We start from the raw sequence: 23,132 nt of genomic DNA on the forward strand, positions 1-23,132 counted from the left end.
AACAGTGTAAACTAAAATGTGCACACTTATTTTAGAATACTGTGTTATGTGGATATGTGAACTAATTCTAAACCAAATCCAGTTATTCATTGTCCTGTAAATTAATTCCTATTTGAAGAAAGACAAATGTGAATGTGATGTTATGTATAAGCCTCTACACTAATATGGTGGCTATTACCACTGTGTGGCTGTAAGTGCAGCCATCACCATTATCTACTAGAAATACTGTCATACCTAAATTAGGATGTGACCTCAGCTAGTGAATGCAACACCCTTGTTTTTTATGTGTAGCGTGATCATGTCTTTGTTTGCCATTTCCTTGCTCTATCAACCCTATTATTGGTTTATTTTCACTTAAAATCGATTCAATGTTTATAGCCTTTAACACCACATGTTATTAGGTGCTCCAAAAAAAGAAAAGCAGATATCGTGTATATTGAAAATAAAAAATTGAGCTGATTGTGAGAGGTATTTGTGAAACTTATTTATTTATTTATTTTTATTCTAGTCTTATGGGGGAAAGAAAATTGTAATTTTGTTTACAGATGAATAGTGCATTTATCCCGTGTCTCTTTGGTTACTGTAAACAAAGTAGGAGAAGGAGACGATCCAGTATAGTGGGACAGAGAGTCCATTGTCCTCTACAAATTCTTTAAGTTTTGATATTCTGGGTGCAACTCATAACCAAATAATCCAATAAGAAGGCATTTACAGATTTGAATGGATCATCATAGCTGAATCTGCAAATGCCTAACCCCAAATTTGTTTTTATTTTGTCCAATTCAGTGGTTTCCATCTCTATTGTGGGAGGAAGTGACTCATCTTTTTTATGAGAATACTAAAATGACGTTCAGAGACCAAGATTCCACAGATTTGGTTTGCATTCTAGGTACAGAGTCACGTGTTAAAATTATAAACGCTCTCCACATGTTTCCTTGGTTGGAAAAAGTTGCAGAACAACAGTATACAGTAAATGGACACTCATAGGTGTGCACCTGTAAAGCATCAATATAAAAGGGTAAAACAAGGTGTGGTCATGACTTTGAGGTGGTATGATGATGGTGAAGGCAGGGGAAGGCATTTGCATCAAGAACACAGAGAGCTGCAGTGTTACAGAGTAAATATTAGCTGATTTGAAGGCAGGTAGCAGAGAATATCACAGGATTTTATTCATCAAAGCCAGATTCAAGTTTAGGGAAAGGATACCAAGGAGCTTAATGGAGTCTCCAGTGGTGTTCATCCTATTCTTGGCTGCAGTAACTTTCACAGGTAAAACTGAATGATAAGTGAAGTTCAATGAGTTTTATTGCCTATTACAATAACTACAGGGTCAGAGAATTAGACAATTTATAGATCCTAATATCAATTAAAATTCTTTAAATATACTACTTTGACATATATCAGTACTTTTGTAACTACTTCTGTCCCAGTGTGTGGATGACAACTACGTGGCGACTGAATATTTTACTTGCTTTCTCTTTCTAGATGTGACATGCAGTCAGACATTATATGCCTCTGAGAACCCCGTCGCAGTGGGAAACAATGTTACCCTTAGCAGCAATTACACTGTCAGCTCAGGCGGATGGCTATTCAACACCCGCCAAATTGTGATAATACTAAATAGGGGTTTTGCTATTTCCAAAACTTGGCGTGACAGAGTATCTTTTAACCAAAGTACTTCATCACTGACCATACACTCAGTAAAATTGGAAGACTCTGGAAACTACGCACTACAGGATCTAATCAATGAAATTTCTTCTCAGTTAACACTTTCAGTTGAAGGTAAGCGCTCTCTCATTTTTCTTGTTTAGTCACCAGCACAGATTTCAAGAAGATTTCACTTCCTACATTATACTTCTTGCACGATTTCTGTATCATTGTCATTATTATTATTATTATTATTGTTGTTGTTGTTGTTGTTGTTATAATTAATTAACTTTGTTATGATTTATGAAAAGAGGCATTGTCAGAGTCTCTTGGTTCCATTATGTTAAGGAGAAAAACAACTCACACTATCACATTGTAGACATATCTATCTAGAAAAAAAGGGAAAACAATTACACTATAAATTTAAATAACACTATCAAAAATATGTTGATCTTGATTTTCAACAATTGTTACAACAAAGGTTTTACATCAAACTGATAAAAGTCAGGGTAAATACCAACTCAGAACACGACATCACACCAAGTCATTGTTTAACAAAAATTTTAAGAGGTAAATGCAAATTAAAGTATATCCTTGATGAACCAAAGAATTGGACTGACAAATCAACAGACCAATACTGTCACCCAAGGAGGCCATTTTGTATAAGACTGTTTTGTTTTTATTTGTTTTTATCTTGAACCTGACTTTATTTCAACATATGGGTCACATTTTCATATATATTTGGTGGAGGACACATTTGCTTAAATAAAACATGACAAATGCCTTGCTGTTTTATTCTCCGCAGAGTCTGTTTCAAATGTGACCGTTCAGACAAGCACAACCAACCTGGTGGAGTTCAATGACACAGCAGTACTTATGTGCAGTGTGTCCAAAGGTACATCCCTGTCTTATCAGTGGTTCAATGGGAGCTCAATGATCACGGCCAATGAAAAAGTTCAACTCAGCAGTGGAAACACCATTCTCACTATCATGAACGTGACCCGCTATGATCAAGGACTATACAAGTGTAATGTGTCTAATAATGTCAGTAATGACATCAGCGCCCCTGTGAATCTGACTATCAGCTGTGAGTTCTAACCAAAAGACACCAATACATGCATACAATCTATAAAACAATCTGCTGTCCCAACAATAACCTCTAAAACAATTTATGCCCTGTTCTGTCACCAGACGGCCCAAGTAACACGGAGATGACAGTCATGCCCCTTATGAGTATATACAAAGGCGGATCTAATATCACACTGTCATGCTCAGCGGTGTCCAGTCCTCCAGCAATGTTCCAGTGGATGGTTAATGGAGTGTACCTAAACAAAATTGAACCAAAGCTTGAACTAGAGAAAGTTAACGAGAGCATGTCAGGAAATTACACATGCCTAATTCACAATAATGTCACGTTCAGATTCAGCAGCCACACAGCAACGATCCTGATTGTGGGTAAGTTTGGTTTGGTATCTGTTTAAAAATTTATTTTGTTTTATTTTTTACTTTGCTGCTTAGATCTGCTGAGCTGGTAGACCATTAAGACCAAAGAGAAAGAGTTGTGATTTGTGCCTTTTCCTTTGTACAGTGCAGAGGAATTATCTAGTTGAACATGCCATATTTTTTCAGGTCAAATATTTGAGTGAATTTAAATTACTTACTAAACTCCAACAGATCCTGTGACAGCAGTCGTGGTGAATCTTGCCAAACCAGCAATATTTGGTGAGACATTCTCTTTGAGCTGTGAAGTGATGGGACCTGTTGACATCATTCATTGGTGGAAAAACGATCAACTTATTTCTGCTGACAATAAAACAACGTTTGGCACGGGCAACAGGACACTGACTATTAGTTCAACCCAGCATTCAGATGGTGGAGATTATCAGTGTGAGGCTTTTAATTCTGTAAGCAACCAAACCAGCGACCCCTTCACAGTCACAGTTTACTGTAAGTATTTGTATCATTATTAACATAACGATTATCACTGTGATGTCAGTTCTGTATTATCTGAATGTTTGTAGTCACATAAGAATTTTTCAGTGAAAGTAATTTGTGGTGTTCTTTATGTGTTTAGATGGACCAGAGATAGCAAATGTCATGGGACCAAATTTGGCAAAGGCAGGAGACTACGTCACATTCACCTGCAATGCAACATCTAATCCTCCCAGCATCTATGAATGGTACCACGAAAATGTTCTGGTCTCCAACAAGTCAGAGTATGTCACACCGTCTCTGACAACCAGCATGAGTGGAAAGTACCTCTGTGTGGCCTTCAACAGCATCAGTGGCAAAAACAGCACTGCAGACATAATGCTTACTGTTATCGGTAAGACTTACGTGACCATTTTTTTTGGTGTACACAAAATAACTTTTCATTCATAAAAAGGAGACAGGTGCCTCGGGGGAGAACTAAAGAGCTATTTTGTGATTTGCTTTGTTTGCAGAGCCGCTGCAAAACATAATAGTAGAAGCACCAATGATGCCTGCCAAAGAAGGTTACTCCTATAATTTAACATGCAACACAAATGTACCTGCTGATTACATTTACTGGATGAAGAAGGGGGAGCCACTGGATGAAAACAACAGAATAGTTTTCTACAATGATAACAAAACACTTCACATCAGAATGGTGGAGCGCTATGATAATGCCAATTATGAGTGTATGGCTGTTAATGCCGTTTCATATAACAAGAGCACTCCTTACATGCTCTTTGTCAACTGTGAGTATAATATTTAGAGATTTTATGCAGTTTAGTGTCATGTTTAAATGAACAATTTTTAAGTTTTACATTTATAGTTGTTTAGATATTCATCTATCTCCTCTTCTGTTACAGATGGACCAGAAACACCTTCTGTTTATGGGCCAGCTTTTGCTGAAACAGGACATCAAGCTGTCTTCAGCTGTTCTGCCGAGTCAGTGCCTCCCAGTACGTTCTGCTGGTGGTTCAATGGATCCATCGTGGCCAATACATCAGACTACACAACTGATGTGTTGTCTTTAGGCATGAGCGGAGAGTACAAATGCATGGCCATTAATAATGTGACAGGAAAGAACAGCACAAACTCCACGACACTCACCGTGATTGGTATGAAAACTTTAGGATTCAGAGGAATTAGATGAAACATTTTTAACATATGACTCTGGCTGCTATTGTGTTCCAAGAATAAAGAACACTAAAGACATCTTACCCTCTCAACTCTCATGTTCTGTGTCTACAGAGGCCATAGAGTCAGTGATGATCAAAAGCACGACAATTCCAATCAACACTAAGAACTTTACTCTCACCTGTGATGTTACTGGGCCCTATGACACAATCTACTGGATGAAAGATAACGTGACGCTCAACATGGACCCCTCTAATGACTCACATATCTCCTATAACATTGAAAACAACATGCTGAACTTCATCCCAGTGACAACGTACAATGAAGGGATATATCAGTGTGTTGCTACCAATAAGGCTGGCCAGCGAAAAAGCCCCCAGTACAGACTACTGGTGAATTGTGAGCATGACAGAAAGCAATGAAATGTGTTTTTTCTATTTTTTTGAAAACTAGTTTTATTTAATTTTGTACTCATTTTCAAATGCTAGACACAAATTGTTTTAATATCTACATCCCTGAGAAAATGTTTGCTGTAAGGAAGATCCAAATGAAGAGTCATGATATGTTTTTTAGCAGTATTTAGACATTTTGGGGATTTAAATACTTAACAAAACAGCCAACATGTTTTTGGGTTGATGCAAAAAGTGTATTTAATTTATTTTCCTTCTTAGAAAGAGGAATGGCAGCTAAATAGAGAAATTAAGTGTTATGTGGTTTGCTTTGTTTGCAGATCCAATCCAAAATGTAAAACTAAATGCACCAGTGACCTTTGTCAAAGAAGGTTACGCCTATAATTTAACATGCAATGTAACTGGACCTGCTGACTACATTTACTGGATGAAGAATGGGCAGAGACTGCATGAAGACAACAGGACTTTTTTCCACAAGGATAACGAGACAGTTGAGATTAATCCAGTAAAGCGATATGACACTGGAAACTACTACTGTTTGGCTATTAATGCTGCTGGAAACATGCCCAGCGCTATTTACATGCTCGTTGTCATCTGTGAGTTTGATATTTTAAAGATTTACGCAACTGAGTGATATGATTTTAACATTTCAAGATAATTGTTGCAAGTCAATTATCTGGAGTTCAGATCATTTCAGTTATGTGAAATACCAAAAGTTCAGGCACAGAAAAATTAATTACAAATACATAAAACATATCAATATCGTATGAAACTTTACAGAAGGCAGTAAATAAAAGACAATGCACAGATGTTAAATTATACTTGCATATCTATGTGCATGTGTGTTGTGTGTTTGTCTCATTTCTTCATGCTTTGCGGGTTTTGGAAAAAAAAGAAAGTGTTCCATAGCGTGCCAGTGTGTGATTTATCAATGTTATGTCTATAACCAGAGGGCATCAGGGACAATAGGCTGTTGTGTGGCTGCCGTGGGCCATTTAAAACTCACCGAGATGCGCTAAAGGATGGTGTTGCCTTTGCTAGTGCGGTTAACATACCAGTTTTGAAGTATTTGAGGGCTCATACTAAAGGTTAAATGTGGGCACTGCTGGACCTTTTTAACAACAGCTTTGATGTAAGTTACCTTTGTCATGTCTTTCTGACTAAATGACTGTTGTGTTTGTTTTGTTTGCAGATCAAATAGAAAATGTGGAAGTAAAAGCACCAATGATGCCGGCCATAGAAGGTTATTCATATAACTTAACATGCAATGTAACTGGACCTGCTGAATACATTTACTGGATGAAGAATGGGGAGATACTGCATGATGAAAACAGAACTGTTTTCTACATGGAAAATAAGACGCTCCACCTCAGTATGGTGGAGCGCTATGATAATGGAAACTACTGCTGTATGGCTATTAATGCTTTTGGAAACAAGGCCAGCCCTGCTTATAACCTCATTGTCAATTGTGAGTATATTAGAATGTATAGAATGTATGCTACTAAATGGTTCAATGTCAATGGTGCATCACCTTAAATTAGGTAAATCCATTGTATTTCGGTTCTTCAGTTGGGGTGGCTGTAGCTCAGGTGGCAGAGCCACTAATCAGCCACTAATCAGAAGGTCGGTGGTTCGATCCCAGGCTGCCTCCTGGCTGCATGCCAAATATCCTTGGGCAAGATACTAACCCCATGTTTGCCTACTGGCGGTGGTCAGAGGGCCCGGTGGCGCCAGTGTCCGGCAGCCTCGCCTCTGTCAGTGCGCCCCAGGGCAGCTGTGGCTACAATGTAGCTTGCCATTGCCAGTGTTTGAATGGGTGAATGACTGAATGTAGTGTAAAGCGCTATACAAATGCAGGCCATTTACCATTCTAAAACATGGATTCTACAAAAAGGGTCATAATGTTCATAATGTGCAGACTTGCTTCTCATATGCCTAACTACTATTGCCTGATTGATCACTTTTACAAAAAGTGCACCTCAATTTGTATTAGCTTCACATTAATTATAGATTAGTAATTTACTTAATGCAGCAATTTTACAAAGTCAGCTTTCATTGAGAAAGCACTGGTGTTACATGCTCTGGTGTGGATAGCAATCACACTACATGCTGAACCGTACCCACACAGCTGTGAAAAACATGATGACTTGACACACAGGTGACCAATTTCATGATAAAACTATCAAAGAGTATTTTAGTGTTGCAACTACAATGTCTCTTAAGACACAGGAGTCAACACAATAAATATACAATGAACTGCACAGCTGACCAGAACCTATCCAAATTTGGATAATACTTTACCCAGCTCAAAAGACAAATTTGCATGCTATATAGTCAGGTAGGCTACTCTTTTGCATTAAAGGTAGGACTATGAAATTGCTTCATAATGTTAAATTGCTCGGTTGTAGCTCATACTAACTCAAAGTGTTATCTTTGCCTTATAATACTTATTACTTACTAAATTACTTACTTATTACTTACTTACTAAGTATTATACTTACTTATAATACTCCAGTGTTGCTTGTTGCTCAAAAGTTTAGACAATAAATTTCCTCAGGAGCGGCACAGATATTCAAAACGTCTGGGACAGGTGTGTCAGTCTCTTTTGCATCATGCTGATCCATCACCACATTTTTAACCGCAAGTTGAAGAAGGATACTTGCACGAGTCCAACATGGGCACAATTTAAAGAACTTTGTAGTTAACAAAAAAGTTAACACTCTAGATTCTTACTGTTAGAGTCACCTATCCTCTTTTGCTGTTACAGATGGTCCAGAAAAGCCCATTATTTATGGGCCAGCTTTTGCTGAAACAGGACGTCAAGCCGTCTTCAGCTGTTCTGCCATGTCAGAGCCACTCAGCCAATTCTGCTGGTGGTTCAATGGATCAATTGTGTCCAACACGTCAGTGTATGCAACTAGCCTCTTGTCTTTCAACATGAGTGGAGAATACACATGTATGGCCATTAATAATGTGACAGGAAAGAACAGCACAAACTCCACTACGCTCACAGTTGTTGGTATGAACACTTCAAGATTTTTGGGAAATTTGTTGCACATGTGGCTCTGAAACTGATCAAATACAAATTCTTATTGTGTTCTTAAAGTCTAAATATTTCATGGGGATGTACTCCAGTCAAGATGTCATGCTCTTTTGTGTTTAACACCTTGTAATTTGTGTCTACAGAGGCTATAGAGTCAGTGATGATCAAAAACAAGACAATTCCAATCGACACTAAAAACTTTACTCTCACCTGTGAGGTTATTGGGCCCTATGACACGATCTACTGGATGAAAGACAACATGAAGCTTAACACTAATCCCTCTAATAACTCATATGCGTCCTATAATACTGAAAACAACATGCTGCATTTCACCCCAGTGACACTGGACAGTGAAGGGACATATCAGTGTGTTGCTACCAATAAGGCTGGTGATCATGTGAGCCCCCAGTACAGACTGTTGGTGAACTGTGAGTGTTTATTGAGAACTAGTTCTGAGTAATCTGCCCAATATTCTTTTGAATTGTGTGCCAAGGAAACACTATTCATAATTTTGCAGTACATTATTCAAACGAAATCTTTCTTTTTCCAGATGGCCCAGTCAGACTGACCATTTCCCGTGCAAGTATGTTCATGCACGTGTCCCTGATATGCCAGGCTGATTCTCGACCAGCGTGTGACTTCTCCTGGTTCTTCAACAATCTGTCAACACCTCTACAGAACACATCTACTATTGTATTCCCTGCAACCAGCCAGAATTTTGGGAATTACATATGCAAGGCATGGAACCCCGTGACTGATATCACAATGTACCAAAATCTTACCGTCACAGGTGAATAAACCACACATCTTATCTCTACTCATTTTTCTTTAACAAGTTCTTTAGTGTTGTTGAGCAACGGGTATTTTACTATAACCTATGACCTCATAAGAAAATTACGGAAGCGTAGAGCTGCCACACAGGCAAAAGAAAAATAGAAGTATGTCACGTTCTTCCATAGAAAAATAGAGGTGAAATGTACAAAAGATTTTGAGACGTTAATGCCAAACGACGTCTTTGTAGTGTGGAGCATTTAAAGAAACTATGATGATCGCACCCATCTTTTAAAATTGGCCACAGGCAGTGCTATAAATTTGCAAATATGCTGTAAGCGTTTTTCTTTCTTTTTCAGTCCTAACCTCAAACGTGTCTCTTTGCTTGTCATATTTTCCACCCCCAGCTCACGCCCCTGCCATCCACTTCCCATACCAAGGCAGCCTGATGATGATGGTTCTGTTTGCCTTTTCTGCGCCTGTGTTGTTCAACTGAGTTCTCCACACTCTTAAGTCTTCTGAGAATGAAAGGCTTCTTTCTCGCTCCCTGTTTTTTGACAACAATCTTCCTGCACAATGATTAAGAAAACATAGCGCAGTCCATAATCCTAATGTTAGACATACACATTATTTAATTAGTGCAATGCCTATTTTTTATGTTCAATATTATATCTATTAACAGTAAAATGTAGTTTCGCTAGTTTTAATACTGTCATTGTAATCACTCCCCTGGAGCTAGTTCAGTGAATAGTTTCATAAAAGGAAAGCAGGGAAAGTGTACTCCTTACAAATTATAATCACTGTGAGCATTTAACCATGTTAATAATATATATACGTAGATGTTTTATTATACCTTGATTCACCTTATTTGATTGATTGATTACTTTTTTAAAAAATGAATAAAAAAAGACAACATAATATATTTTTTGGAGATTTTATTAAGTGGGATATTTAAAATAATAATGGTCCCATTCAGAAAGTTATAGTGAGTTCAAATTCCAGTGATAAAGTTTCTTTTACACTGCATTTGTAAAAAGTATCATGTGTATGCATAGAAAATATGATTGGCAATGAGTCTTACAAAAGCATGCATGTGTAAGAATAGAGGGCTTCTTTATATTGCTCATATGGGCACGGAGGGGTTGAAGGATTTATTAATCCTTTGGCATATCTTCATGTTCTTGAACTTTTCCTTCTTGCAGTGTTTTTTCCCTTGTGGTTTGAATGAATCCAGAAAGATAAAGCAATTGGACACAAAAAAGAAAATTAATGAAAAAATGAAATGAAAAAAAAATGTGTAACTTCTATCTGTAATCACTCTTCAAAGCCATGATAATAAAGAGAATACAATAATTGATTTTATCACTGATTTTTCTCATCATTTTATTCCTTCCCTATTCCAAAAATCTTAGAAGTTTTAGGCAACTTACACTTTCCAGTATTCAAGCAGTGGCAGGCTTTGTTCATCACACCCATTTCCTTCCCTGAGTGACATATAATAAAAGAAGAAGAATGGGTTAGAAATACTGTATTTTTCTAAGAGAGAGGATGTACTTACATAAAAGCGATACATGTAAATATCTATACATTCTTTGGTAAAATTCTCATGTCACCTTTACAGGTGCAAGGTCTTTTGTCCTGTCTTTGGATGACTGGACGTGCAGTTGTAAGTAGTTCTTCAACAGCAGATCCTGTAGCACAGTTTATTGTAGAAATAACTTTAAAAGATTTATAATAACAATTTTAATAAAGTAAGTATTTAGATACAAACCTGTAACTATCATTAAGGAGCTGGTCTTGTCGAAATGTGTTTAGAAAATAATCTCACATACCGTCAGTGAATGCGCTGACAACCAGGCTCTGTTTCTTTGTCTCATGAACACCTTTAACAAATGAAAAGGAAAATAATAGAGAAGGAGACTTCAGAATAGGGTGCACAGGATACAAAAAGATTTTTACGAAGTATCATACTATACCTTGGATGCAATCAGTTAATATTACCAGCCCAAGAGCCAGCGGCAAAAGCACCCTGGGTCCCATGTTGGAGAAAAGGCAATTCAGTGAACTCGGGGAAAGAAATCCTGCTTGTGCACTGACTTCAGTCCCAGAGAAGAAATGATGGGGTTGGTGTTCCGGCTCTTTATAAAGGATGATGGTGATGAAATCATGGCTGCAGCACATTAATCAACTGGCTGAAAAAACAATTTTACGATATGTGGCAGTGACTGACAGAATGATGTACACTTGCCAACAGATAGTGGTTTTGAGTAATGGCTTTTTGCTTTTAGAGAGATTCAAAGAGCACTTGAATGTCAGATGTGCCCATTTGATAGCCTCTAGTTAAACTTTCCTGATGGGAACCTAATACATCAATAATCTTTTATATGCATTTTATCTTTTTGCTGCCTTTCACCAATTTGATAAAAATTGGGATCAAATTCTGTCTTCAGGATATATCTGTTACTCTCGTTAAAAAACTGGCTGGCGGTTATCACTTCTGTCAGCATGACTGCAACTGATACATCACTGTCAATATTAAATCGTGTTTGCTAATGTCAAGAAGAGCTGTAAGTGCTCTGCTTTTGTTTCATGTGTGATGACAGTTGGAGAAAGGATCAGATTCGTGGTAAAACTCACAAATGGGTGGTATGGACAAAGTTAGACTTGTTCACCTTCCTCAAGTTTCTGAAACGTGCCTCTGCTCACAAAATATGCGTGAGACAGGAACAAAACCAGTCAAGCAAACGTAATAAATCTCTTTTACACATCTAACAATCTATATGTACTCTTGATGAACCCAAGGCCTAAACATGTAGCTCTGCATCAGTGGTACTCAACACACAGATCCAATCTTGTTTTGATATTTAATGCATATCTTTCATCACTTACACAGTTGGCCATCCAATTGTTCATGTAATGTAGCACAGTCGTCACACAAGAGGCCCAGAAGCAGGTTAGTGTGAAGTAAAGCCTTTAAATATTTGAAGGAGCCATTACAAAAGACTTATCTCAATTCACAGACATCTAGATATATCACCACAGCTTCTCGACCTACTCAAACACATCTATCCTTGCAACAAAACAGTCTCTCATATGAATACTCTGTTGCTGTTATGGATAAAGGAAAAGATACAAGGGCATTAATGAGATAACATGATATGCTGAAAAGCAAGTAAACTGTAACGGTCAATTGTTTGCAAGTGCAGACAAGCAAAAAAAAACACAAAAAACAAAAAACCCCAAAACACTTTGGTCCTTCAAATGAACAGGTACAAAAAAAAAAAAAAAAAGAAACCAAACACATCAGACATCGCAATAAAGCTATTGCCAAATAAAGGTAACCTGAAGAACAGTGAAATCGAGATGATTTACAAGGATCTTCTAAGAAGGGCAGTTGTTCTATCTTGTATACAGGCATATTTTGGCTTAAACCTGATATATCCTGCATCCTTTTCCAACAAGCTCCTGTTCCTAAAGTTCAAGAAAGTGCAACCTGTTTTTGTGTGTGAAGGATTCATGAGCTATAGCCAAAGGGATAAGATCTGCAGCACAGCAAGCCTTTAACAAGGTGCTGCATTCAGCGGTTTGACCTACAGAATGTCTTCCTTAGAATATAAAGCTGCTGCCTACTTTTGAAATTTATTCATGACCACTGAACATCTGGACTGATGTGTGCTCTAACAGCCATCTCTTCACGTATCGTTAAAGGGTGCTTTATGGTCAGCGCATTAGTCGTGTCATTTGCAAACAGTGATATCACCACAGCAGTCACCATTAATACTGGTGCTTAGGGCTCAGTTACCCGCTACAGCATTTTCGAAAACAAACTGTCATCACTGAGATAAAACCTCCACATCAGCCCTCTTTAAGAGTAGAAGAAGCTCAAACCAGAAGCTGAGTTTTTAAGAAGTCTTTTTGTCAAGCTGTTGCAGCATCTCCCTCTGTATAATTTGGGAATTACCGGCCATGGTGCCAATGCCACCCACACACAGGTAAAAAAAATTGAGAGGTGTGCGACCGGCTAAAATGACACAAAAACTTGCACCGGTGGATATGACATCACTTTTAGTGAGCGGTGCCAATCATGAGGGTGATAATGGACAGTATAATTAGCTCATTATTATTCTCTTAAACCAGAGGGTCCCTGGATGACAAACAAAATTGTCCAATTGTATTGATTCTTTGTGTCAGAGAAGCTAATGGAACAGGTGCAATATTGGGAATGGAAGTAGGGATTTGTCAATTCATATAAACAAAAACCGTATGGTCACATTGTCTTTAACAGTGGTCACCAACCAAGGCCTTGAAGAGGTCTTCCACAAATAGTTTATGCAGCTCTTAGCCCTCAATAACTGATTCTATCCATCATTACACATCTTAATAATATAAGTGCAATGGTTTCTTGAAACAGGGACAAGGACCACTGTGGTAGTGTACTTTTGTGACCTAGATGCTCAGTTGTCAGTAGGTTCACCTAGCAGGGCCTTGAGATGGGCATGCAAAGGTTCACATACAGCTTGATATCCTTTCGGGGTCAGGTGAAGGTAGTCGTACATGTCCTGGTGGGAGATGCTACCATTGGAGTGAACAAAGCCGGGGTCTACATTGAAGAAGGAGGCACGGGGAAGGGATGTTAAGGTGTCCTTTACTAGCTCGTTCACCTTGGCATTTCTCTCCCGTAGAGGGTTTGGCATTTTTCCTCTGGGCAGTAAACTCTGGAAAACAAACATTAGCATACTTATTTTTAAATGTTTCATATTCCTTATTTCATATGCGTGTTAGCTGAATTTCCAATTAAGTTTCTGCCCCTAGTACATATACAGTAAATTAATACAGTTAAACTTCAGACCTGTCTGAAACAAGTACAGCTTTTTGGCCCCCTAACATTCACCTGACCAGGCAGAGACTCCTCTGGTTTACTTTTAACTACATATCATATAGCACAAAACCTTCTGATCCAAACAATCTAAGATATCCATTTACATACAATACAATATAGCATCAGTTGATTTTCAAGCAGATTTTCTAAGCCGTTGCCGTTTCAGTTTAGTTTTTATTGTCTGAAAATCTCAGTCTTTTTTTAATTACCAGAGTTAACCAGGTTTGCAGCACTTTTTCTAATTCTTCTTTCTGTATTTAGTGGTGACTTGAACAAAATTCTACTGCGGATCCAATTTTCTTAAACCATTAACTTACATATAGGTGACATACATTGAAGATAGCGCATGAAACAAACGAAAACTATTAAGTCTTTTTAAAAAAAAACCCATAGATGTTAGTGATCTGATGTTAGTTTTGTTCAGACTGGCCAACCCCGTTAAAGAGATCATTATAGCAAGATAAAAAATTCAAGAATTTTGGAATAGTTATTAGAATACATATAACATGTCCTAAATACACATAACTCATCCCAGTCTCAATAAACATATTCACCACAGGATCATCAGACAACTTGCATTGATAGATTCTACAAAATTGGCAAAGACTCAAGCTGAAGAGAGTTCCTCTGTATTTTCATTTGATATTAGTTTCCAAGGTTCACCAAAAAAGGTTGTTCCAGTTAGCATTAAATTTTCAAAAGTCTCGTTTTATTCTAAGTACCTAAAATATTTCAGTTTCAGTCTCTAACTTTAGTTGCAACAGCATCAGCAGCGATTGCAGCTTCTACACAGCTCCCATCAAGCTGCTATTCTCTGCAGACTCGTTGAAGAGCATGTCTGTAGAGTGTGTGCTGCACTGTTTTTCCAAATGGGCCTCAGAACAAAATACTTCCAAGCCCTTATTCTTATGAGCAATGTCTGCAGTGTATATTTAAAATCCTTGAATATACTACGTGAAATGGCTCACAGATAATCAAAGTTCCAGCCTATGAAGAAGCATCCATAACTTTACACTTCACCTCATTTCAGATAGCTAAGATGCTGCTAAAAGGGGTGACATCGCACTGTACTTTGATGGTTGAATTAACTTCATTAGTCATTTTCAAAAAACATGCGGGTGAGCAGATTAACACCTGATACAAGGAATGCTTTAGGAAAAACACGTACAAGTACAAGCGTGTGGGCATTGGGAAGCTTGTTCTTGATAACTTGGATAATAGCCAAGATGCCTCCACAGATCTGTTCAGGAGTGTGACCGTGATTGTTAGTTCCTACCCACAGCACTACGACCTGCAACAACAAACGACAAAGCAATGCATGACTGAACACATGTCGCTGATATTTTGACCCAATGTACCTGGAAGTGGGATTTTAACACAGAGTTGAGCACAATCAGTCTTTTGTGTGAATAAACAAGCATGATCATGTTATCTATTTCTGGCACTGTTTTGAACCTTTGGGCTGATGTTATCCAGTTCACCGTTGCTCAGTCGCCACAGCACATGTTGTGTTGCATCACCACCCACCCCAAAATTAAGGCAATGGAGAGGTGAGAACAACTGACGCCATATCTGCAGACAAACCACAATAATATTGCATTCACATGTTCCACAACAAGTTTTCACACTTTGAAAACATTTATGAGAAAACGTAAATCAGTTACATAATGGACAGAGGCACACATATCAATGCAATCTTTGTTTTACCCCAAACTCGTGCATGAGCTGAACAAGAGAGTCTCCAACAAACAGGACATCAGGTTCTTTGTCTTTGCTGTCGGACACAAACCGATTGTGCTACAAAAAGAAAATGTAAAAGATGTATATATATTTTTACTACAGTACCAACCATTGCACAACATCCGCACATATTGCAAGACAAACTTTTTAAAACCTTGTGTTTTTTTTAAGAATCAGCATGGTATGTTTCTTTTGGTTTTCTGGTGACTACTGACATTTGTGTTCATTTAGAGACATCCTTTAAAATAACTACCCAAATGAATGCCCGATGGCAACGCCAAAAGGCTAACGAGTGGCGAGTCTACTTTCTAGAAGCACTTTGATATCATCACAGTGCAGTATTGAATGTAACACCAGCAATTTCATTTTTACATGGCAAGTCCAGGTACAAAAATGTATTTAGAATGCGCTGTTATGTGGATAGAGAAAACATTTTCTAATGGGTTTTTTTTAATCAATTAATGAAATATCTATGCATATCCCCATGTGTCTGAAAAAATACTAATTTGCCAAGACTTTTCTCCTTTCTTTCACAATCAATTGCAAAACTGCACACCCCTCACAAGCCATTGCATTTTCATTTATTAGACAGGTTTAAATAATTTATGAAGGCCATTATTGCAACAATATGTACTACAATATGTTAGTAGCTGGCTCTTTTCAACTATGAAGCTTCCCTTTATCTTCACTGATTGCAGAACTAAACATCAGCAACGATGCAAACGGAATAATATAACACCGTACTTTATAAAACCTATAAATAATATAAAAGTCACACACCATAGACATCCATCGTCCATCTCCCTGCGTGTCTTCACAGGGAGTGGGTGTGGCGGCTGGGTTTGGTTCTCCTGCACTCATTCTGCTTTACCTGTGTTGGGAAAACAGTCGCATTGAGTTCTTCACACTTTCAGCAATGTATACAAACCAATTCATAAATAGCCCATAGCTCTGTTCGCTTGAGAGATCTGTGGAAGCTAACAAAGTTAGCTACAATAGCTAGCTCAACATGCTGGAACACATAAGAGATGTAGTTGAACAAAGATAAGAGAAATTGTGAAATGAAATAGGCCTGTGCTCTGCAGAATGGAAAAGGGTAGAGATTAACATAATGACTGCATTAAGAGGTATAACTTATCATAGCATACCACTAAATCAAAAACACTGGTGTCCCCCCGAATCACTTTCCGGAAGTGAGGTTCAGCACAGCAGAGCGTACCATTATCATGAGTAGTCAGCAACATGTATGGTTTTAGATATTTTAATTTTCCGACGTTTGAACATATAAAATTGTAGTGTGCAAAATATGATATGAGAATGTAAATAATAAAGGATTACATAAGTAGAGAAATGGAGCAGAGTTGATACTGTGTAGCCCCTCGTTTTGTGAGGGTAGTTTCGTCCAACTCGTGGGCTTTCTTGGGCGTTATCACTGCGTGTAAAAAACGCAACGGCTGCGTGTTGCCGTGCAACGACACATTCGGTGTGCGATAAAATTAAGCGGTTGTTAACGACTTTGGTAAGTAGACACTATGTTTATTAACTATTTTTCCTTTTCATTTATTTTTTTCTCATGTATTTACGGTTTTAACTGATTTACAGTTTGCTAAAGTTGGAAATACTTTTCGCTTCTAAGCAGCTACAGCTTGGACTTCATGCACCGCGTGTCACCTTAACTTAAATTACACCTGGGGATAGTAGGTGCTTGCTAATCTCCAAGTTAGTTTGCTGACATAATTCAGTTAGTTTGCTCGTTTTAGTTAAGTTTTCATTAAGTTTCAGTATTAGTTCGAGCTGATTTGTGTTCAAAATACCTGGGGGTCAACCATCCAAAGCAACGAACAGTCCACACAGGAAGTGGTGAAGAGGTTGTGGACGAGGTGGAGTGAGTGGGCACTAGTGTCAGGTGTGATTGGCGACATAAGCATAGAAGAATGCAAAAGGAAAGTTAAGATGTTAGTAAGACTTGCGATGATGTATGGTTTGGAGACGGTGGCACTGACAAAAAGACGGGAGGTGGCGCTGAAGATTCTAAATTTTTAGTTGCGAGTGACTAGGAGGGACATTGAAGCAAAGTTGAAATGGCTTGGACATATGGTGAGGATGGATAGTGGACACAACTGGCAAAGCATGTTAAAGATAAAGCTGCCAGGCAGAAGGAAAAAGAGGATGATTGCAGAGGAGGTTTATGGATGTAATGAAAGTAGCAGGTTGGTGTTACAGAAGTGGGATGGGGTGAGATGGAGGCAGATGACAGACTGTAGGAATGCCCAACAGGGCAAACAGAAGTATAAGTTCTAACTTTTTTGTGTGCATACAGGATATTGTCCGGGGCTTTCCCCCCCCAGACATTCAGAGTAGAAATAAGTACATTCACATATATTATAAGCAGTACTTTTGACTTGCAGTCATCTCAATACTGCACATATTTTTATTATTATATTTTTTTAATGTTTTTATTTTTATTATTATTATTTTTTTACACAGGGTTAACAGCAGACCATATGAACTTGACAGGCAACTTTGATGGGTGTAGTCAGCTCAACTCACCTTACTATTCAGTATCTATACAATTACAAACGTTATAAATAATTACAACCATGCATGCACAGAGAAATGTAACCACAGCTATAAAACTGCAAAAATATCTGAAGGGGTACTTAAAGTGCTCAAAGTCTGACTGCAGTTGGCCCATCTGCTCAGTGTCTCTTTTTCGCCCATTTATGTGAAATGTTTTTCTCGAAACCTAGTTTTTAGTGTGTACAGCTGCACATATATGGTGAAACTCTTGTGATTGTGGAACAGGTCAAATAATACATTATATATTGGAATGATTTTGTGTCTGTAGTTTAATATGATTTTAAATGTCATGCAAATTAATTTCCTTACAATTTGTACTGTACATGAAATGATCCTCACTTCAGGGTTTAATTGCACAAATAATGTTAAGGTAAAGGAGACATTTTTCATACTTTATCTATCTCTGCTAAACTATGGCAAGTATGTTACATGCTTTCTTATTATTTTTATGAAGTGCTTAGAAAGTTGTATTATGTGTGGTCTACATGTTCAAGTCAAAGCCCACATTCAAATTTATATTTAGTCAGTTTCACTGAATCATTGGTAAGTTGCTCTTAATTTTAATACTAGAGTCGACCTCAATGAGGTACAACCACATCCTGTATTATCAAGCCTGCTTTACTAACTGTGGTTATTTTTCTACAGAATAGAATGCAGCATGAGCCATGTGTGTGGCAGGACCTCTATAAGAAGGAAAAGTCAACAATTTTCAACAAGAAACAAAAACAACAGATAAAAAGTGTTGCTTTGCAAAAAGATTCAGTGCTCTTCCCAGATATTCAACCCACTACAGTAAGGCAAATGAGGAGAAAAAAATGAAACGACTGAAGACCCGCAAGGAGAGGAGTCAAATAAGAGGTGGCTGGAAAGAGATTTCAAAGATCAAGTCAAATCACCATCATCATCACTACCGTCATTGCCAAAGCAACATAGACATGGCACATTTGCATAACTGCTGTTGTGCTAGTTGCCATTGTTCTTCGAGGAGAAATCCACCATTTCCAAGTGTTGTGCGCTCTGTGCAGGAGCCCAGTATCATCACAGACGGCCGCCTGACAGGACACCATGGCCTGTTTAACCATGAGGTGAAGTCTATTGATTTTGAACGCTTGCTAAGTGAACAGCCAAAACTGGAGGAACAAAGAAAAGAAAAGAACACTGTAATTTCACATTCATCTTCAGCATTGCACAATTCTGCTTCACTGTCCACTGATGCTTTGTTGGGAGCTGATACAGATGTTGGGAGCTGTGTGCCATTCAGAAAAAATACAGACCCTGCTTCAAAAGCCCACACTGACTGCCAAGAGAAGGAAAAGAACAACATCCAGTTTGAGTCAAAGCAGTCAGATGTCACAACAGAAGAGAAACCACAACAACAACTCCCTCTTTCATGTGAAAGTTTTCAAAGCAGCCACTGGTCTAAACACAGCTTCCTCGATGTACTAACAACAGAAACCAAGTGGGCATGTGTCATGTCTGAAAACAGCAGAGAATCACTGCTGACTCCGGTTGTTGACAGAGACAATATTAAGTCTTTCAACACAAATGTAAAGAAACGTGTGATTTCTACTCTTGTGCAAACCCCAAAGAACCAGGAGCCCCCTGTTCAGCAGATACAAACTCATGGTCTCACCTCAAGCCCACTTAAACTCTCCAGTTCAGCCACTACTAACAGCTGTGAGATACAGGACAGAACACAAGATCCAGAGTATGTAACGAAGTTTGTCAGTGCAGTAGCAGCACGTTTGTGTCAACGTTTGAAGCTTCCGTCGATCAGTAGGAGAAACCTGCTGTCAGAGAGCAGGGAGGTCCTGTTAAACTCTCTGAGGGAAACACATGGACCGTGGCTTCAAGAGAACCTCCTTAGACTTCAGCAACATCGTAGCTTTGCTGTGCATCCCACAAAGAAAGACCAAGATCATGATCAAGAGCCAACCAGGAAAAATGAAGAGAATCTCTTTGCCGCAGGTGAGCATTAACCTCTTGAGACTTGAACTCTTCCATGGCATGCATTTTTATTTCTTTTTGATATTTGGGCTCATTGGGACCTGATGAGTGTAAAAACAAAGAATTGCCAGATTTTCTTTACCTGATTTTTGTTTCTGACAAAAATGAGACGCACATATGAGGATATTCGTTTAAAATTTCAATTGAACTGTGGCACTATAATGTCATCGTAAGTGGATATCAGGCCCTTGTAGAGCAAAATTTAGTATTTTGGTCTAGAGCTTAAAATACATGTCCCCCATAATATAAAGGAAAGCGCAGATTTGTTCAAGCTCAACGTTTTGTTTTTTTTAAAGTAACAACTACTTGTTATACTTTATCTATCACTATCATAGGGGAGATATTCTGGTGCAAGTTTTTAACTGATTATGTCTAATGATCTCTGTTTGACCACAGCCATGCTGGTTGACATGGTAATAATTTCAACTGTGTAACTTCCAGCTGATCAAACATCTGTTTGATAGATGTTATTACATTGTGATACAGATTATATGCTCAAAATTCGTTATTTTAAAAGTGTTTATGGACTATCTTTGCATTCATTGTTACTTATAAGTACTTAGTATAAAAGTGATTGTTAGTAATATATTGCCAAGCTGATTGGTAAGAAATATTTAAGTTCTTACATTTACTTTTGTTTGATAGCTTGAACATTTACACTGTCTTTTTATGTTGGTGTATTTTAACCATTTAGTCATTCAGATTAAATTGAACTAGTAATAGTGCATGCTGCATCCTGTAAGCTCACACACATTATTTTGTTCTTATGCACACAATACAAACACAACTTAAATACACTAATTGCGAATTCTGCACAAAGTGTTTCCCTTAGAGACTGACCATGACCTCCACCTACATCACGTTTACCTGTTGTCACTTTTTCTTCCCGTGTCTTTGTGCTGTCATGTACTATAGAATTTACCGTTGCAGTAATTGTTACTCCCCCTCAGCCTTGTAGACCTTGTGTATTTGGTTCAGATTTAACTTTGGCAGAGAGTTATTGGTACTCCAGCTAGGACCAGCTTCTCTACTATCAGACTTACAGATGTTTAGTGTAAATCTGCATCTGTCTATCTATGGTTTTAGAATAATTAACATTTCTTGCACTTCAATCAGTTGTCATTAACTCACCACTGTCCTCTCTTATACTTGTCTGTCTTTGCGCCACCTCTTCCTTCTGTCAAACACGTGCAAAAACAGTTACGGAAGAGAAGTGAAACACTGAAAAAAACCTTTTTCCTCTTAAAGAATGACTGGATAATGCCTTCTGTGCTAAAATAGTTTTAAAGGTTTATTTACTGTTAAATATCTTTAAACCAACATTTCTGCTGTTTTTTTTGTTTTGTTTTGGTTTTTTTTAAAAAGAGAAAACATTGATCTTAACTCCATGTATTGCATGATGAGGAAGATTTTTTTTTTTAAAAAAAATACTTTTTTTTTTAATAGGCATCCATTGTGTGAAGATAGGTTTGGATTTTTTGACCTATCCTAAAAAGTGTTTTGTGTTTGTTTTATGTCAGGAGATTAATTTGTGTAAAGAATACAGAAAAGACACAAACCATCAATTTGGTTTTACATCATTTTATGTGGTTATTTAAAAAAAAAACAGAAGTAGGCATGACATACCTACATTTTTTCAGTTTTGTTTCCTTATTTTTAGATATCTCTTTTAATATGCCAGCAAATAGCCATTCCAGCTGGAAGACCAGTCTGCAGCAACACTGCAGTCAAAAACAGGTGAGGCCCTCAGTTTACATTGTCACTCTTAAGTTATTTTCAGATTTCTATAATATAAGATTCTCTGATAATAAATAATGATTCCTTATGTTAATTGTCAAGGTTACTGAGTGGCTGGCGAGCCCTGCGGATATGGCTGACAGTGTTTTGGATGATATCCTCAGACCAAGTCTCTCTCCTCCATTGTTCATGAACCTTCAGACCTGTGAAGCTCCAGAAAGCATTTTGTTTGCTCCTTCTACCACTTTATGCCAGAGAGAAGTGGCTTCTGTACCTGAGAACTGGCAAGATGGTTTAAACTGGTCAAAGAGCAAAAATTCAGCTACATTTGGTTCTTTTGAAAATGGCTTCATGGACCAATCCAGCTTACTTGGAAATCAGAGCCTACAGTACTCTGACAGCAACTCCCAGCCCTCTTTTCCTTACCAATCGCAGCTGCCAGATACATACGCAGGAGAGCCAATGCACTTTGCCCAGCAGGAAGACCCATTTGGAACTGATATGTACTCTTGTGTTCCCTCTTTTGCTGCCCCAGTTCACCATCAGAGCAGCCATTTCCAACCTTCAAACCAGTTCAGTCACGCTTCAGCTTGTTCTCTGAAGTCCCAGCACACTGATATTATGCACTACCCTCCGTCATTCATTCTTGAGAGAGACCCTTCACCTTCCCTTTCTGCTTTCCTTAGCCCTGAGCCGTGGTCCTTCCCTCCTATGAGACTGTACTAATGTGTGGTAAAGCTCTCCATACAAGCATGTGGATCAATATTTCTATGACTGATTAAAGTACAATTCTCCCTTAATTTATGCACTCCAAGGTTTTTGTTTAGTGAGTGATAAACATGTTATGTTCCCATATTAATATAACCATAGCATTAAGCATAGATGCAATAGCTATCCTCTGAAGAGTAACCTGTCTTTTTCTATTGTCCTGTTTTTGCTGAGTTAAGTAGCCTTTGATTATGCATCATTTTCAACCTTTTTAAGCATTTATGTTTATTTTGGACTTCTGTACAATTAAAAACACATGTCATAATGGAATATTATTTGTTTGTGAAAGTTGCGCATCCCTTTAAATGCAAAACAGTAATTTAAAAGACATTTTTAGAAATTGCATATATACATAAACACTGCAAAACATAAAATTAACAAAAGCTGCTCTTACATTTATTACACATTATATTGCATATTTACAACATAACTTCATCACAGATAA

At 37.9% G+C, this 23,132-nt stretch overlaps 4 protein-coding genes across 5 annotated transcripts; 2 read left to right on the forward strand and 2 right to left on the reverse strand.

Moving 5' to 3' along the window:
- The first annotated feature begins 1,059 nt into the window (after positions 1 to 1,059).
- Positions 1,060 to 10,333, forward strand: ceacam1 (CEA cell adhesion molecule 1). The gene is made up of 15 exons (XM_080896439.1): positions 1,060 to 1,269; positions 1,486 to 1,782; positions 2,453 to 2,734; positions 2,839 to 3,102; positions 3,322 to 3,594; positions 3,722 to 3,973; positions 4,092 to 4,367; positions 4,482 to 4,733; positions 4,867 to 5,151; positions 5,483 to 5,758; positions 6,355 to 6,630; positions 7,930 to 8,181; positions 8,349 to 8,633; positions 8,756 to 8,995; positions 9,384 to 10,333. Exons 1-15 carry the CDS (start codon positions 1,218 to 1,220, stop codon positions 9,470 to 9,472), a joined length of 3,651 nt encoding a protein of 1,216 aa, XP_080752565.1. The 5' UTR covers positions 1,060 to 1,217; the 3' UTR covers positions 9,473 to 10,333.
- On the reverse strand, positions 10,062 to 11,270 carry LOC308405729 (uncharacterized protein). The gene is made up of 5 exons (XM_080896445.1): positions 10,953 to 11,270; positions 10,809 to 10,859; positions 10,590 to 10,667; positions 10,407 to 10,460; positions 10,062 to 10,188 (listed from the first exon to the last, which is right to left on the reverse strand). Exons 1-5 carry the CDS (start codon positions 11,155 to 11,157, stop codon positions 10,100 to 10,102), a joined length of 477 nt encoding a protein of 158 aa, XP_080752571.1. The 5' UTR covers positions 11,158 to 11,270; the 3' UTR covers positions 10,062 to 10,099.
- A 556-nt stretch (positions 11,271 to 11,826) lies between these two features.
- Positions 11,827 to 17,466, reverse strand: pafah1b3 (platelet-activating factor acetylhydrolase, isoform Ib, gamma subunit). 2 transcript variants are annotated; one of them, XM_080896444.1, is made up of 6 exons: positions 17,410 to 17,466; positions 16,376 to 16,466; positions 15,563 to 15,652; positions 15,311 to 15,427; positions 15,024 to 15,146; positions 11,827 to 13,691 (listed from the first exon to the last, which is right to left on the reverse strand). In XM_080896444.1, exons 2-6 carry the CDS (start codon positions 16,454 to 16,456, stop codon positions 13,431 to 13,433), a joined length of 672 nt encoding a protein of 223 aa, XP_080752570.1. In that variant the 5' UTR covers positions 16,457 to 16,466; positions 17,410 to 17,466; the 3' UTR covers positions 11,827 to 13,430. The 2 variants fall into 2 exon arrangements, with proteins under 2 accessions (XP_080752570.1, XP_080752569.1); XM_080896443.1 differs by lacking the exon at positions 17,410 to 17,466 and adding an exon at positions 16,744 to 16,812.
- prr19 (proline rich 19) lies at positions 16,902 to 22,944 on the forward strand. The gene is made up of 4 exons (XM_080896442.1): positions 16,902 to 17,114; positions 18,821 to 20,143; positions 21,843 to 21,919; positions 22,022 to 22,944. Exons 2-4 carry the CDS (start codon positions 18,991 to 18,993, stop codon positions 22,643 to 22,645), a joined length of 1,854 nt encoding a protein of 617 aa, XP_080752568.1. The 5' UTR covers positions 16,902 to 17,114; positions 18,821 to 18,990; the 3' UTR covers positions 22,646 to 22,944.
- The last annotated feature ends 188 nt before the right edge of the window (positions 22,945 to 23,132 follow it).

The sequence above is a fragment of the Rhamphochromis sp. 'chilingali' genome, assembly GCF_963969265.1.
Source record: "Rhamphochromis sp. 'chilingali' genome assembly, chromosome: 11".
Lineage (NCBI taxonomy): Eukaryota > Metazoa > Chordata > Actinopteri > Cichliformes > Cichlidae > Rhamphochromis > Rhamphochromis sp. 'chilingali'.

Coding starts and splice junctions, on each gene's coding strand:
- pafah1b3 (XM_080896444.1), bottom strand. CDS start 16,456: ATGAGTGCAGGAGAACCAAACCCAGCCGCCACACCCACTCCCTGTGAA. Junction 15,428..15,562: donor AGCTCATGCACGAGTTTGGG/GTAAAACAAAGA, acceptor GTTTGTCTGCAG/ATATGGCGTCAGTTGTTCTC. Junction 15,147..15,310: donor TGGATAACATCAGCCCAAAG/GTTCAAAACAGT, acceptor TTGTTGTTGCAG/GTCGTAGTGCTGTGGGTAGG.
- prr19 (XM_080896442.1), top strand. CDS start 18,991: ATGAAACGACTGAAGACCCGCAAGGAGAGGAGTCAAATAAGAGGTGGC. Junction 20,144..21,842: donor AGAGAATCTCTTTGCCGCAG/GTGAGCATTAAC, acceptor CCTTATTTTTAG/ATATCTCTTTTAATATGCCA. Junction 21,920..22,021: donor AACACTGCAGTCAAAAACAG/GTGAGGCCCTCA, acceptor TTAATTGTCAAG/GTTACTGAGTGGCTGGCGAG.
- ceacam1 (XM_080896439.1), top strand. CDS start 1,218: ATGGAGTCTCCAGTGGTGTTCATCCTATTCTTGGCTGCAGTAACTTTC. Junction 1,783..2,452: donor GTTAACACTTTCAGTTGAAG/GTAAGCGCTCTC, acceptor TATTCTCCGCAG/AGTCTGTTTCAAATGTGACC. Junction 3,595..3,721: donor CTTCACAGTCACAGTTTACT/GTAAGTATTTGT, acceptor TTATGTGTTTAG/ATGGACCAGAGATAGCAAAT.
- LOC308405729 (XM_080896445.1), bottom strand. CDS start 11,157: ATGTGCTGCAGCCATGATTTCATCACCATCATCCTTTATAAAGAGCCG. Junction 10,668..10,808: donor TGTCAGCGCATTCACTGACG/GTATGTGAGATT, acceptor ACTGTGCTACAG/GATCTGCTGTTGAAGAACTA. Junction 10,461..10,589: donor AAGACCTTGCACCTGTAAAG/GTGACATGAGAA, acceptor TATGTCACTCAG/GGAAGGAAATGGGTGTGATG.